The sequence below is a fragment of the Elephas maximus genome, chromosome 13, assembly GCF_024166365.1.
Source record: "Elephas maximus indicus isolate mEleMax1 chromosome 13, mEleMax1 primary haplotype, whole genome shotgun sequence".
In the NCBI taxonomy this organism is placed as follows: domain Eukaryota; kingdom Metazoa; phylum Chordata; class Mammalia; order Proboscidea; family Elephantidae; genus Elephas; species Elephas maximus.
Genome location: NC_064831.1, coordinates 52,919,573 through 52,936,294, shown reverse-complemented (window position 1 = coordinate 52,936,294; position 16,722 = coordinate 52,919,573). Strand labels below are relative to the sequence as shown.

General features: G+C 45.5%; 1 protein-coding gene across 11 annotated transcripts in view; it reads right to left on the bottom strand.

Annotated features, from left to right (window-relative positions):
- Nucleotides 1-16,722, bottom strand: part of TLN2 (talin 2) — a 490,123-nt gene that overhangs the window by 147,845 nt on the left and 325,556 nt on the right. For all 11 annotated transcript variants that reach the window (XM_049905877.1, XM_049905876.1, XM_049905875.1 and 8 more), the window contains 8 exons: nt 15,970-16,150; nt 14,836-14,949; nt 12,660-12,768; nt 10,983-11,191; nt 10,322-10,420; nt 6,840-7,007; nt 5,299-5,593; nt 2,628-2,794 (listed from right to left, as the gene is read on the bottom strand). In XM_049905877.1, the coding sequence (XP_049761834.1) occupies nt 2,628-2,794; nt 5,299-5,593; nt 6,840-7,007; nt 10,322-10,420; nt 10,983-11,191; nt 12,660-12,768; nt 14,836-14,949; nt 15,970-16,150 (1,342 nt within the window). The remainder of the gene's footprint in view (nt 1-2,627; nt 2,795-5,298; nt 5,594-6,839; nt 7,008-10,321; nt 10,421-10,982; nt 11,192-12,659; nt 12,769-14,835; nt 14,950-15,969; nt 16,151-16,722) is intronic.

Genomic DNA, 16,722 nt, shown 5'->3' with positions numbered 1-16,722 from the left:
GTATTTGGTAAATTCAGTGAATTGGTTTAGAGAGCACCATACATCTGGGCCTGGCTCAGTCTTAGTTACAGGATGTTAGGCTTAATCTTTTTGAGTTTTAATTTTCTCATCTGTAAAATAAGGGGTTAAGTAGGTTTTGTCTAAGGCTCTCTCCAGTTTATCAAAGAACATTTTGCAAACGTAATGGTTTGCTTGGAACCATGTTTAGAGTTAAAAGGAAAAAAAAAAAAAAAAACTAGCAAAACCCTTAAAAAAAAAAAAAACCACTACAAAAAACCCTAGTATGTATGCATGCATTGTGTGTGTGTGTGTGTATACATATGTGTGTGTACGTACACACACACACACACACACACAGGTCAAAACGGGTCAGGGGACGGAGGAAGGAAGTTCAGACCTTGCCTGCTCCTTTGGTCTCTCCTTCACCGCAACCCATGAGGTCTCTCTATGAACTATCAATCTCTTTGGAAACACAATGGAGAGTTCAGACAACCAAGATTCTCTACACTGTTCACTGTGTGTCAATATGCTGTAAGGGAAGTGATGCACATACTTGTTTGAAATACACTACTGCTCCACTGGAGGCCAGGGAGGTGGGATGAGATGCGGGCCTGTTAAATGAGCCTTATATGCATAGAAATACATAAAAATTTTATCTTGGTGGTGATGAAATTGAGTGATTTTTATTTTCTTATTTACATTTATCTGGATTTTCTATAAATTCCACCAGAAGCATGTGTTACCTAAAAAACAAACAGTAACACACGCTCCTTTGTTCAATTAAATATGCAAGACTAAATGGGCAAGTCCTGCCCAAAAGCAAGACGAGAAGGCAAAAGAGACAGGACCTGGACGAACGGACACAAGGAACCTGGAGTGGAAAGGGGGAGCATGCTGTTACATTGTGGGGATTGAAACCAATGTCACAAAACAATATGTGAATAAATTTTTGAATGAGAAATTAACCTGAGTTGTAAACTTTCACCTACCAAAAAACAAAAACCCTAGAGCACAATAAAACTAAAAAAAGAAGCATATGTTAGTTGCATAATCTAAAAAATCTGCTTTATCTGTTTAAAACAGTCCTCACCTAGAGAAACACACATCAGAATCTCCTGGAGACCCCGTGCACGTGCACGGGCACATACAAAGGTCCCACCAGTACCCTGGGGGATCTGGATCTTTGGGGGCAAAGCTGAGGCATGTGCATTTTAGTATGTTTCACAAGAGGGCTCTGAAACAGACCCCTGGCTTTTACATGCATCATGCTATAGCAAAGCTGTAAAAACTCATAAAGCTGACTCAGCTCTTTCTTCACACTCTTATCTTAGGTAATTTCTAAAACTGCCACCGGGATTTGAGGAATAGCAAAGCAGGAAACACTATATTATGCGAAATCTTGATAGGAGTTTAGCTAAGAAGTCAAATGGAGGACAAAGTAACATTAAGGAGGGAAACAGGTACAGGCGAATTTACTGTTGAAAACCTCAGGTTTAAATTAATCACCATTTTCAATACAGCCGAAGGTGATGACCCAATGGAAAAGAGCTCTTGCTAAGCAGGGCACTTTGCGGTCTACAGCTGAGTCAGCATCACTCTCTGGGCATTTCATTCATAAACTCCCTGTCCTTCCCCTCTGCCACCTGACCAAGGTTACAAAGTCATATAGGCTTTCAACAACAAAAATGTACACCTGGCTAACCATCCTCTATCTTGATGGTACCTTCCAAATCTTCTTTTTTTTATTATGCTTTAAGTGAAAGTTTATAGTTCAAGTTAGTTTCTCATACAAAAATTTATACACACACTGTTTTGTGACCCTAGTTGCTCTCCCTATAATGTGACAGCACACTCCTCCTTTCCACTCCGGATTTCCTTTGTCCATTCAACCAGCTCCTGTCCCCTTCTGCCTTCTCATCATGCCTCTGGACAGGAGCTGCTCATTTAGTCTCATGTATCTACTTGAGCTAAAAAGAACACTTCTCAAGTATCATTTTATGTGTTTTGGTCCAGTCTAATCTTCGTATGAAGAGTTGGTTTCGGGAATGATTTTAGTTTTGGGCGAACAGAGAGTCTGGGGGCCATGTCTTCTGGGGTCCCTCTAGTCTCAGTCAGATCTTTAAGTCTGGTCTTTTTACTAGAAGTTGGGTTCTGCACCCCACTTTTCTCCTGCTCCATCTGGGACTCTCTGTTGTGTTTCCTGTCAGGGCAGTCACTGGTGGTACCTGGCACCATCTAGTTCTTCTGGTCTCAGGCTGATGGAATCTCTGGTTTATGTGGCCCTGTCTTTTGGGCTAATATTTTCATTCTGTCTTTGGTGTTCTTCATTCTCCTTTGCTCCAGGTGGGTTGGGACCAACTGATCCATCTTAGATGGCCACTTACTAGCTTTTAAGACCCCAGATGCTACTCACCAAAGTGGAACGCAGAACATTTTCTTAACAAACTTTGTTATGCCAATAGACCTAGATGTCCCCACACCCCTGCCCCTGCAACTCTGTCCCTTGAAGTGTTTGGCTGTATTCAGGAAACTTCTTAGCTTTTGTGTGTTGTCCTTCCCTTCACTTAAGCCAAATCCTAACTGTTAATAATGTTCACTTCTCAATCAAACAAACCCCCATGCGATACCTTTGCAGCTTCCACCATTCGAGCAGTAGAGTCAGCTAAGAGCTTTGCTGCTGCCAGGAGCTTCTTTGAATTCTCCATGTCAATTTCAGCTTCTGCGTCTGACCTCATGGCGTTGACCAGGTCTGAGGTGGCTTGGGCCAGGACCCGGGCCTGGCGCACCATTTCACCTAGACGTGGGATAGAAGGTAGTCTGTTTTTCTGCTTTCTTCTAAAGTTCAGTTAAAACTGAACTGGATTTACTTTCAGTAAATATTGTTTACCTCACTTTAAGAGCCCACTTACACAAAACTCCCCATAGCAAACTCTCTGAATTATGAACAGAGAAATAAATTACTTTCAAAATTTGGATTAAATTATACCACATAAGTAAAATCCACTAATCTGTGCTATTTGGCTCTGGCGAATTGGAAGCATGGACCCCAGTTTCATGCTTAAATGCTAAGTTCCTTTGGCCAAGAGCTCTCTCTCCCATTTTTCTACTTCCTTGCCTGTTTCTTCCCAGGAATGGTGTTGACCTTACATTACCAGCTGCTTGCTGTTATTGTAGCTACAATTTCATGGAAATCTGTTCCAACTTCTTTTTGGTAGTAAAATAACAATAATAATAATAATTATAGCCAACAATAAAAATAAAGCAATCCAAATTTAAGGGTTTCTTCCTCTCCCAAAGGCCATTGGAGAAGAACGCTGATGCAGCGTAATATTAGGAGGAAAAAAAAAAAAACTTTTATAAAAATAAAAATGTGTCAAATGCAATGTGGTGTCTTGGACTGGATCCTGAAACAGCAGAAGGACAACAGTGGGAAGCTGGTGATATCTGAATGAGGTCTGCAGCTTCGTCCCTAGGAACGTACCAAGGCTGATCCCTCAGGTTAAACGTGCCGTGGCTGGGTGAGCTGTTAAAACGCAGACTGTGGAGGGGTACACAGGAACTCTGTATCACCTTGGCAACTTTTCTGTAAATCTAAACCTCCTTCAAAACTGAAGTTTATTTAAAAAACAAAAGCAAAAGCATAAAAAAAAAAACTCTGGAGACTTCCTATCTTCTTAGACCACTTATGGGGGATACAGAAAAGCACAAGATAGTTTTCTGAAAAATACTGGTTATAAAGTACTGCTCTGTGCTGGTGAGGAAGTGGGAAAGAGATTATTATAAACTACTGGTAGCGTTGCAAATTTTGAAACCTTTCTTGAGAGAAATCTCATAGAAACTTTAAAAACAAAAAATGTACAAGTCCGTTGGCCTGGCAGTTCCACTGACAGGAATTTACTCTACCTGTATGCTCCCAAAAGTATACCAAGATATTTTCACAAGAATGCTCACTGTGGTATTATTTTTGTAAAAGTAAAACAAACAAAAACTCAGAAACCACCTAAATGTCCATTAAAAGATAACTGGTTACGTAAGCCAAGACCCACCCACAGAACAGAACACAATGCTGTCACTAAAAAAATTCAGGTACAGGTTGGCATGGACAGTCTCTAAGACAGAGTGAGTGAAAAAGGTGCAAAAGAGTGAGTATGGCACTATCCCATTTATATAAAGAGTGAATTTTGTGTGTGTGTTTGACTAAAAAGTCAAGTCAAACCCACTGTCGTCAAGCTGATTCCAACTCACAGTGACTCCCTGAGTTACAGAGTAGAACTGCTCCATAGGGTTTCCTTGGTTGTAATCTCTACGGAAGCAGATTGCCAGGCCTTTCTTTTGAAGTGCTGTGGCGTGGTTTTAAGCCGCCAACCCTTACTTACGTTAGTTCTGTCTTAAACCTGTTTTTGTCACTCAGGGACCCTGTATACAGCAAGAAGGAAAAAACAACTTTCTCGTCAGATAAGACCGAAACTGAGGATTTATATGGGGTAAGTTTTTTTTAGTAATGATAGGCTAGAGTCCCTGGGTGGTGCAAATGGTTAATGAGCTTGGCTACTAACCACAGGTTGGAGGTTCAAGTCCACCCTGAGGCACTTCAGAGGAAAGGCCTGGCGATCTATTTCTGAAAAGTCAGCCACTGAAAAGCATATGGAGCACACTTCTACTCTGACACTCATGGGGTCATCAGGAGTCAGAACTGACTCAATGGCAACTGGGTTTTTTTTTTTTTTATGATAGGCTGGGTGTGCGAAGACTTATCCTTTCAATTTACAGAGTGAAGAAAGTATTTACTGTGAACCTACATCTTTAAAAAAATTAAGTTTTTTTTTTTAAGTCTTTTAAGTGTTGCCATGGAAGGTACATTATGGGTCTTCCTCTTTTTCCCAGGCTCAGGGAGAAAGCCTCCAAAGGACGCTGATGAAAACTTGTCCCTGCCAGTGACACAGGCAGCCCTCACCTTCCCTACACACAATCTTGACCACCAGGGAGCCCCACACTGCCACCCGCAGCCCTGCCCTCACCTTCCCTACATACCCCCTATGCATCCCCAGGGAGCCCCAGGCTGCCACCCACAGCCCTGCCCTCACCTTCTCTATGCACCCCCAGGGAGCCTCATACTGCCACCCACAGCTCCGCTCTCACCTTCCCTACGCACCCTGAGGGAGCCCCACGCCGCCCACCCGCAGCCCCACCCTTACCTTCCCTGCGCACCCCCTGGGAACCCCACACTGACACCCGCCCTCACCTTCCCTACGTACCCCCAGGGAGCCCCACGCTGCCCACCCATGGCCCCGCCCTCACCAGCGTCGCCCATGGAGCTGAAGATGCTCTCGGTGACACACATGATGGTGTCGGTGGCCTGGTCGTAGCGGCCAATGGGTTCACCATGGCTGGCAAACTGTCGCACATGCTGCAGGAGGTCGTGCAGGGCCTGGCTGACCACGCTGGCTGCCGCGCTGACCTGCTTCAGGAGCTCGCTGTCATCGGTGGCCGCCTGGCAGGCGCGGACGCAGTTCTCTACCGATCGGTCCACGAGCTTGCCCGCCTCAATCAGCTGCTCCTGGCACACAGGGGAGCTGATGGTGGGGCTCACCACCTACAGAGAGAGCGTAGCAGGTCTTGGGCCCTGCGGGATGACCCCTGGTGCCCACTGTCCAGTAACATTTCTGCTGAGTCCCTTCATGCCTTGGGCCTCAATTCCTAAGGTAGAGGGCCAGGGATTGAAGTCAGCCATTGCTAAGGTATCTCCCACTTCACTGCTCTGTCTCCATGACTTTAGATGTTCTGCTACTTAGTCTATATCTCAGTAATGATACATGATAATCCATGTTATTGATGACTTCTATAGAGAGAAATTTCCAATATTTACCAACATGCCACTTCCTTTTAGGATACACTGAAATGAGTCTTCTGAGCTGGGATAAGCAAAATACATAGAGGAATTGTATTTCTATTTCCACAGATACCTGGAACTCTGCCTCATGGTATGTTAAGGAATAGGGGGTCTATCAGTTATCTGTGGATCCTAAGAAGGTAGACAAGGAAAACAGGAGGGAGACCAGCAACGATATCCCCCCAATTAATGGTGCAAATCCCACCATATGATATGAAACGCCAAGCTGAGCCAGATCATGGATCTGAGCCACATGACATGGCACCAAGTCGAGAAAGGAGTCCATCTCTTGAAGATCACTTCAGCAATGACATAATGTGTTGGAATGCAAAGGTCACGTGGAATCAGACAGACCTGAATGATAATCCCGATTCTGCCACTTTTACTTCTATGGCCTTACATTATTTACCTGACACCTAAGGGCATCAGCTTCCTCATCAGTAAACTGGGGATGATAGCGCTTAACGTGCGGGCTTGTTGGGGAGATCTAATGACCATGCGCCCCTTAAATGGCAACAATTCACATTCTCACTCTGACACTGTGCAGTGTCGAAAGGGCTCTCAGAAGCTCTGTGGATCATTCCTGAGCCCATTTATGCTGCCGCTGTGCATAATGCAAGACCCCGTTGTGTGCAGGCACTGTGTATAGATGCAAGTAAGACATACGAGATGTCCAAAGTGGGGCACCGAGATCTGCACGTAGAAACTGCAGGAAGACACAGAAAAGTACCAACTGCCTGAGGACTCGTGCAAAGAACAAAAGATAAAAGCAGAACCGGACAGCTTACGCTAAAATCCTATCACATTACCTCTGAGAAGACACTTGAAGCAAGTGCTAAGCCTTGGAGTGATTTTAACAAATTTTGTCCCCGTGCCCCCCGAATGACTGGAGGCAGGCGAGAAGAGCATGTGACACTTTGCAGAGGGCTGGGCGTGCCAGCTGGCTTACCTTGGCACACGCCACAAGCTGGGAGGTGGAAAGGGCACACTGGGTGGCAGCAGCAATCACCCTGTTCTGTAGGACTGTATCCTCGGCCACTTGAGCAACATTCTTCGCCTTCAGCACCAACATGGCAGCAGCATTGGCAACAGCTTTGGCCAAACTCATTAAAACATCCTGAGAAAAGGGAACCAAAAACTGTTCACTTATATTTTTGTCTAATCACCCACCACAGCCTAAACATAAAAAGTGGCTTCTCCCAAAACATTCTACTGAAATTCCATTTGCTCTTTTCCCTCTAGCACGTTAAAATGTTATATCTCTCATACATCCATTAAGCAGCATAGGTTTAGACCTGAAATAGGTTAATTTGGGAGAACCCAAAAAACCCATTGCCGTCAAGTTGATTCCCTTTCATAGGGCAACCCTAAAGGACAGAACCGCCCCATAGGGTTTCCAAGGAGCGGCTGGTGGATTTGAATTGCTGGCTGTTTGGTTTGCAGCTGAGCTCTTAACCACTGTACCACCAGGGCTCCAGATAAGTGTTTTCATTTTAACCACTGATCCGCATCCATGCACTTATTTGACACTAAGAATCTTTGCCAATTCACATGGTCAGTGTGGTGGATCGGGAGAAGCTTGAAAATATATCCGGACGCCACCAATACCACGTTCCGTGGGCAGGTTATAATTCACAGCCACCAAGTCATTGTGTCCCACTGTAACTTGAAAATTTATCTCTTAGGTTTCTACTCTGCAGAAGGATTCAAGTTCTCATCAGAAATTCAGCCACGTCTCTGCCTGCAGAGGGCAACGTTGGACGTGCACACACAAATAGCTGGCATCAACACCTATAGCTCAAGAGCCAAGAAACCCTCTGAACATAAGCCAGTTATTCTCAGCGTTCTGTAGCCTGCTGGATAGGCATTAAATCATTATGGAAAGTGGAAAGGGAGCCTACATAAATAAACCGGCTACACGAAGACCTAACTGAAGATGCAAGGAGCTCTGACCACTTAAAGATCAGTTTACGCTTCCACTTGATGAAAAGGCATCTGTGCGCAGGATGGCAAATCCTTTATTTACCCTACCAGATCTGTCACTCCCTGGCTTCATCTGAAGAATTTACCACTGTTATATTTAATTTATTTCTTTAATTTTAATATTGAAGGCAATTTATTTGGCTTGGAAATGCCTTCACATACATATGAATTGTTTTTATTTTGCACAAGCGTGTCAAGGCTTTCTCCCCCCATGAGAAATGCGGTCAGGAGTCTTTATTAATTCATCAGATAATAAAAAGCACTTTTGATTCAAAATCCAAAGGGCACCCAGAGTCTTTACAACAAGATGTTTTATGAGAAGGCATATTGGAAACAGTGCTAAGCCTGGGCAGTTTCACACAGAGCAGGGGCTATGTACCATCAACCCGTGAATCTACCAAGTCAGCTGATTTTAAAATGGACAGAAATCAAACACTATAAAAGCAGCAGCTTAGTTTAGTCTTTTTCTTAGGTCTCTGTTGTCTGCTCAGTATTCAAGGAAAAACCAAAGTCTACAATGTTGAAACCTGAAGATGCCTTTGGGGTCTGCCTGGCACTTGGCTACCACACAGCTCTTAGAGATGGCTCCCAAAATGGTCTGCAAAGTTATAGTTCTTGGACACATATCTCAATGTCCTGTGAAAACACAGAAGGAGTGTCACAAATTATTAAAAAGGTTTTTAAAAATAACTTTCCAAAGTGGGTCCTGGTATTCCTTCGTTTTATATGAACGCATCTTTTCATACAAGGACCAGGATTTGGTCATGTAGAATCATGATTGTTACAAAGAGCTTTATTAGAATCATTTCAAGAAATCCTGTTCTTTCTATTAATTTTGGAAAAAAAACAAAAACAAAAACCCGACCATACAGTTAGAAAAAGAACACGATAATACAGCTAGAGTTGCTGACAAGGCCTTTGTCAAACTTATCAACAAAACCACTATTATGTAGGCCGTGTAAAATAAATCTTTGTTAACGCTGGGAACATGCAGTACACATTGAGAATCCAAGAAAAGTTCCAAGATAGGATCTCAAGAATCAGAAAAATAGAGAGTAAGAAGTCCACCGTCAGTAAACCAGGGGCTACCCGCAGGTGGAGGAGCTTGTAGTATCACCGTACAGGCGCTGGTGTTTACCTAGAGCCCTTACAGACAGGGAAGACATTCCCGTCAGGCCTTTCCATGTTAACAAAGCCTGTGCAGGCCCACTACCCTGAGCCCAAGCCTGCTTCCCTAGTATGTTTAAACAGAAACAAACATCAGGAAGCAGAGGCTGCATTCATTCTCTATGAAGACCATCTGTCAAAGGCAAAACAGCAAAGATTAAAAAAATACAAGGAGCATGTGATCTCTTAAGCCACAACTGTGACTTCCCTCTTCACCTTCCCAAAAGCTGTAGGGGAAGCAATCAGGTTTTCAGGGATTAAGTGAGTCACTTCAAGACAATTAAACCTAGCACACCAGCAGCTGAATCTCACATTCACCCAACTGCTAAATAGGTACCTGTCTACAAAAGAAGTACCTGCCCTCATGCAAAAAAGTAAAGGCTAATAAAATTCTACAGAGTTCTCAAGTAGCTAACTTGGCATTAGATTTGGAAAAAAGCATCATCCAGGGAATTGGGGCTAAACTGTGATGTTTTAATTAGGATGCAAAATTAAGACGTAAGAGAAGGAAGCAGACAGAGAAGCACTGAGAGGATATGCTCATCTCAGCCTGAACCTCCCCATGGGAGGCCTCTGCAGCTCCATCTCTGGTGTCTGGTGGCTGGGATGGAGGGAGGCAGGCAAGATAAGTTCCTGTCTGAGCTGCAGACCGGTGATACTGGCAGTGCATTGAGCCAGCTGCAAACAGTGGCTACAGCTGCTCACCAGAGGACAAACAACACATGTCCCTGGCATTGAAAAAGAAGAGTCATGAAAAAGTCTCTCCATCATTCTAGTGGTTTTGGATGGGACACGGAAAATAGGACCACCTCTGAACACAAAGAAAAGCCTAGACTACGTGTGTGTGCACACATATGTGGGTGTGCACGTGTTTTCACTCTGCTATGCGGACTCAAGATGAAGCAATTAAAAAACACCCCCAAATAAATAAAACAAGATTGGTTAACAATTGATAATAGTAAAAGTTGTGTGGCAGATATATGGGGGTTCATAACACTGTTCTTTCCACCTCTGTGTTTGAAGAACGCCCAGAATACTGACGAACGATGAGAAGACATAAGTACATTTCAGTGATACTGCACGATATACATGGAGTGAGACTCCGTTAAAAACGTTTTAAAAACAATTAGCATAAGAGACCTCCCCCCAAGAAAATGCACCTCAATCTCATTTTTGACAGCTCAGGAAAGATTTGGTTTGTTTTTCATTACATTCTCCCTGCCTGGGTCTATGCTATCTCTTAGACCTTCTTCCACGATCGCAATGCTGCCACTATCTTACTTGGAACCGCTCATCGGTCTCATTCTCTCCGATCTGTCTCAGAAGATCCCCACTGGCTTGTCCGATACTTCCAGCAGCAGTCAACACTGTCTGTCGAGGCTATGAACAAAGAACATAGCTTAGTTGGTAAGAAAATGCATTTCCCCCTTGGTGTCATCAGACATGGTCGTGCAGAAAGAGCAGAAAGGGTTCCTCCTGACCTAAGTGAGGATGTCACCGGCTGTCTGCCAGACAGGAGACATAAATGTCCTCGGGAACCTTGGGCAAGAAAATGCCCAATGTCTCAGAAACCAGCAATAGGTGGATAGATTTGAATTGTTCAAATAAAGAGCCTGGTTTCAATGATAAGAAAGTAACATGTGCTTCATAGAAATTAGGGTGCAAACTCATATCCCCATTAAATTGCATTAGTCATGTGTGTTAGTTTCTGGGGTTGCACTGAAGCAAGTATCCTTAGTGGGGAAGCTTCATAGTAAGAGTTCAACCAATCCCCAAGACTGAACAATAGCTTCTGTGCTAAGTTCAACAACATCCAAACACTGCTGTACAGTAACCCACCCCAACAGGATGGAAGGACAGCTCAGGAAAAAGAGGCTCATGGTACCCAAAGGATGCATTTATCTCAACAGAACCTGAGTGACTGCTTGTCTCAAGAGCTCACCTCTCCAGAAGTAGGCTGTACAGCTTTCAGCAAGTCCGACACTGCCCCAGCGAGGGTTCTTGCAGCTCTCAGCAAGTCCTCCCCACTGCCCACCTCATCATCCATGAAGGCCGCCAACAGCTTCACGCCCTTGGACATCTCCGTCAGGTTGGAGGAAATAGTAGTGATTGCACATCCCACTGCTGTGTAGTCGGTATCTGCAGGGTCACCTGGGGTACAGAGGGATCATCACCATCAATCAGGGGCAGTGAGGGCTGAGGAGAGCCCAGCTGGGAAGGATGTAAGTGGTCCTGGTGAGATTTTCCAAAACCCCACACTGGTAGGTGCTTATCACCCATCATCCTGTGTCAAAGCACTGATGAGCTCAGTGAGATGGACAGCTCCCTGTCCCCAGGTCCCCAAGGTGGTGGTGCTGGGGTTAGCTGCCGTCAAGTTGACCCCTGACTCATGGCAACCCCTTACACAACAGGATCTGACCGTTGTGATCCACGGGGTCTCCAAGGTGCTGGCTTCCTCCAAGGTGCTACCCCCCTTCAAAAGGTCTTCTCATCTTGAAGCCTCATACACTGATACTGAGCAAGAGCAGTCCTATGTATTAAATTGTGTCCCCTCAAAATATATGTTGGGATCCTAACTCCCGTACCTATGAATGTAATCAATGTAATCACCTTCCATAATGCAATCTAATGTAATGTAACCCACCAATCAGTTGAGGTCGTATCAGTGTAGGATGGATTCTAAACCTAATCACTTCTGAGTTATAGGAAGAGAAGCATACACACAGAGAAGTAAGCACATATTGGGGAAGACAGATGCCATGTGAGGATCACCAAGAAGCAGAAATGCTCAGGGACACCAACAAGGATGAAATCCACATGGCCAACACCCTGATTTGGACTTTCAGCCTCCAGAACTGTGAGAAAATTAATTTCTGTTCTTTAAAGCTACTCACTGGTGGTACTGCTGTTACCGGAGCACTGGGTAATTAAGACAAAGAAAACCAAAACCCGCTGCCACCTAGTCAATTCAGACTCATGGTGACCCCATAGGTCAGAGTACAACTGCCCCATAGGCTTTCCAAGGAGCAGCTGGTGGGTCTGACCTGCCAACTTTTTGTCAATAGTTGTAGCTCTTAACCACCACGCCGCACCTTTAAAACGCCAGAGGAAGTCTCAGCATCTCACAGCCCTTTTCATTAGGGCCCAGTAAGCAGCTCAGTGAGGTCGGGGGTGAAATGCTGCAAGGGGGAAAAGCCAAAATATTACCCTGCTTTCACTTGATGGCACAAGGCTGGGAACCATGGTACGCCAGAAGAGACCAGTGCCGGACAAGATGGAGGAAGTCAGATATGGTAGACCTAATCACTCAAAGCCAGACTTTAAGTCCCAGAAGCGAGAAAGCAGACTGAATATACTTGAAGAACATCCAGAATGTTGACGAACAATGAGAAGTGCTAACTAAGTGCTTTGTAACGGTGATGCACAGCATAGACAGGAAGGAATGCGACTTTCCCTACATTTCTCTCGGGTCAGTGGGAGAAAATGCCTGAGGTGCTCCAAGTTCCTAAAAATAGACCATATTCTCATACTATGAAAATCTGTTGTTTCATTTCAGAGGATAAGAACTTTTTTTTGGCACAAAACACGATACACCACAAATTTTTACCCAGGGACTTACCGGCTGTGAGGTTAACAACTGACGCTGTGCCAGCAGTGATGGCATCAACTTGAGAGTGAATTTCATGTTTGGATTCGTCCACTTTGTTCTGAACCCACACCCGGGACGCCTGCAAAACCAGACAACTGCATGACACAATCACAGCACAGAATTACCCAGGAAACCAGAGAAGTCGCGCCATCACACCAGAAGGGGGTTTTGGCTACACTTTTCTTCCCGGGCCAGCAACTGATAAGGCCCTTAAGACGCCTTCGACAATGCCCTTAGTAGGTGTCTTCTTGCCTGGTCATTGGTGCTGAATGGCAGGGAAATGCTTGGCCACCCTTTGCCCCCATTTTTGAGATCTTGTGGAGAAAAATTCTCTGTGGCTTTATTTAGGTAAATTCCATTGAAAAAGAATGAGGAGAAACATTAAGGTCGTATATGGCAATATTACTGTACATTAACACCAACAGTTACTGCTAATTTTCGTCTTGTTTTTAGGGAGCAGAGTTAACACAAGTGTGTTTCAGCTCCCTGGTGTTCTCTTTCAACACAGGTAGTGTCTCGTTTATAACATGAAACACCTCTAGATGACAAAGTGCCATGCTTACATAGATGTGGCACCTTTCCTGGTAGGACTGCAAGGAGGGGGTGTCAAGCCCCCTGTCCTGATCCAGCTCTACCGTTAACGAGCGATAAGGCCTTGGGTAAATCACATCCAGGTCCTGTGCCTTAACTTTCTTTCAGGGCAAGCGTTCAATGGCCTTTAAAAACCTTTCTAGCTTTTTATACTTGATGTTGATGTGAACCCATAAATAGCAAATTCTCTGTTTTCCGGCATTTCAGACCTTCGGCAATAAACATTTACGTTGACAATGATGACCCTGCGGTGATGTGAGGTGCTGACCTGCTTCCCAAAACATCCCCCAAATGCTAATCTAGGCCCAGGATGCTCCTACGTTTTACTACACTCTCATTCTGTGAAATGTCAGGAACATGAAATGCAAATATCACAAAACTCCATTTCACAAATCTTGCTGGCTGTGGGAGTCAGCCACATAGACTTTCATTCTGAAGTTCCCCAAGTGTGAGATTCCATGACTACAGGACTTGAGGGAAGCAGCACAGAGGATAGCAGAAACCTGCCTGCACACAAGTATGTGCATGCAGCCAGAGCCCTGAGGGAGCATGTGGACAGCAGCTGTCCCGGATGGACAATCTGCGGCTACAGACTGCATGCTGGTTCTCCTCCAACCGTGGCACCAGGCTTTCCACGGGGGCTGCTGGTTAGAATCACCCCAGGAGATGAAAAAAAAAACCAAGATCCAGGCCCCACCCCCAATGACACATTTTTTGGTCTGAGATGGGCTGAGAATGACCTGATAGCCAATGCTTCCCAAACTGTAATGTGCACACAAAACAGCTGGGGACCTTGCTAAAATGGAGATGCTGAATCAGCAGGTCTGGGGTAAGGCCCAGGACTCTGCATCTCTCGCAGGGCCCTGGGTACCCCCAATCCTGGCGGCCTGTGGACCACAGTTTGCATAGCCAGAGGCTAAATGATCTTATGCTACAGCAGCTACCCCCAAAGGCCTCTTCACGAACTGCCTGGCTGAAAACCTCAGCAGTATTAATCCAGCAACCTCAAAGCCTGGTCCCCTCAGGCAGGGAGCACCAGCAGCACCTGGAACTTGATGGAATGCAAATTCTCAGGCCCCACTCCACCCCTACTGAATCAGAAAGAATGGGAATGCGACCCAGCAATCTGTATTTTAACAAGCCCTCCAGGGGAGTCTGATGCTCACTGAAGGTTAAGAGCCACTGGTAGTAAGAATACTAACAAAACAGCTGATATGTATTGAGCTCTTACTACATGCCAGGCACTGTGCTAAGAACTGTGTGTGTGATTGAGTCTTCACGACAACCCTATATACAGGTGAGAAGGTGGAAGCCTGGAGAGGGGAAGTTGCCCAGATGCACACAGCCAGTGGGCAGTGGAGCCGGGATTTAACCCCAGGTTACATAGCTCCAGAGCCCTTATATGGTATTGCCATCTGCCAGTAGCACCCCATGACTCTCTCCTTTGGGTGCAAGCTGGAGACAGGGATTCGCCTAGTTAAATCCAGACAGAGTGCGTACACTTGTGTTCTGGCGGGCTGAGACCCTGAATGAAAACCACGTGGACAATCTTTACCATATCCTGTCCGAGAGGTGGTAGTGAGTCGAGCTCACTGAGGTCGTCTTGGGCCTGCTGGACAGCATGCATGCTGGTGTTGATGGTCCCCATGAGGGCCTGCTGGGCCGAGGTCTGCAGAGACAGAAGAACACAGGTGGGTCATACCACGCTCCGAGGACTGACACAGAACAGGGCAGAACTGAACTCTGGCCTTCAGGTAGGCTCGGGGTACATTTCAACAGCCACCTAGACCACCCCTCATTTGAACTTGGAGGCCAGAAATAGATATTGCATTAACAGAATACTAAATGAGGTTTTTTTGCAATAGAGGGAATAGAGTTGGAAGAGTGTGGAGAACCTCGTTAGCTGACAAGAACACTCAGCAGGAGCCCTTTCAGGGGTACCAGGTGGATCTAATCCTTGAGTTCAGAGTACAAAAGATCTCATGCATAGGAAACGTGTGTTACGCCAGACCTCTTCTTGACAAATACTTAAGGATTCCACCCAAACCTACAGGCAACACACTTCTTCAGACTCAAATTATTTCTGAGATATGAGGCTCTCATGCTTTCAGAAAGGTACTGCCCAATAGCACAGTATTCCCGAGGCAGGGCAGACTGACAGCCAGGCAGAAAGGAACCAAGGATCTGCTCGGCTGAAACGTCTAGATCACGAAAGACCTGGTCTATTTCAAAGACTCTCTGAGGAGTATCTGGGCCAAGGAGTTTCACGCTGGGAAGGCAGGGGAGAGGTCTACCCTATGTCAGCAAGTCACTTTGAGAGGCGTCTACTTCTCTTCCAGCCACTGAGGACACCTCTGATCTTAGACAGGCAGTTATTAGTCACCTGGTTAAATGAATGCATCTGGTATTCACCTTGAGTGACCTCTCTGAGTGGGGGCAGCAAATGATGGTTAACAAGCCAAATCTGGCCCCCTGCCTATTTTTATAAATAAAGTTTTATTGGAATAAAAAAAAAAGAAGAAGAATGCATCTGGAAGTTAGGCATAGGGAGTGCACCATTGGGCAGACCAAGGTTCAGATGAGAACCAGTGAGCATGGATGACACACACAAGCTGACCCCTTGCTGGGCCCCTCTCTGTCCACCAGAGGCAGCTACTGACGAGCAGGGGGAATGCACAGGAAGGCTCACCAGAGGGGGCATGTGGCCGCGGTGCATCTGCCCAACCGTGACCTGCTGCTGCGGCGAGGGCATGCTGCCCACATTGAAGGTCTCAGGCCCACTGGAGCCTGAGCGCATCACGGCGGGCAGTGCTACGGAGCCATGCTCCACCTTCCCAGTCCGGTTGAACTGCTGCTGCAAGATGGTGGACCTGCAGGGAAAGGGGGCTTGGTCACTGTGGAGAAGCCACCCACACGGACTGTAACTTTAAGATACCTCAGGTGTCACAATTGGTTGTGGAGGTCATCTCCAAAGAGGCACAAACAAATGGAGGGTTACAAATGAAGCAGCAGGACTAAAATGCTCCGGTGGAGGAACCTGAAATGAATCTTTTTATATAAATCAGTAGTACGACTGTAACGTTAAAGAATTACTCCCAACTTATCCATTCAATAGCTTCATGGGATTGTGCCATTGGCTGTTCTTTAAAAAAAAAAAGGATACTCCTATGACAATGTTCTTCAGGCGTAAATGAAGATTTTGGATAAATTCATTTAGGTTTGATAAATCCTACCTGACAGACCATGCGTTCATCAAACATCTACTGTGTGCCAGGTTCCATTCCAGGCACGGGGCATGATATAGAACATTTACCCTTAGTCTGAAAGAGGAAATATGGAAATGAACTTGAAATCTCTCAGGGCCTTAGCTCCCCTCCCCTACGTCCAGGGCCATTGACCACGAAGAATGTTTAACTGTCTCTGGAACCTTGAGGATATGACA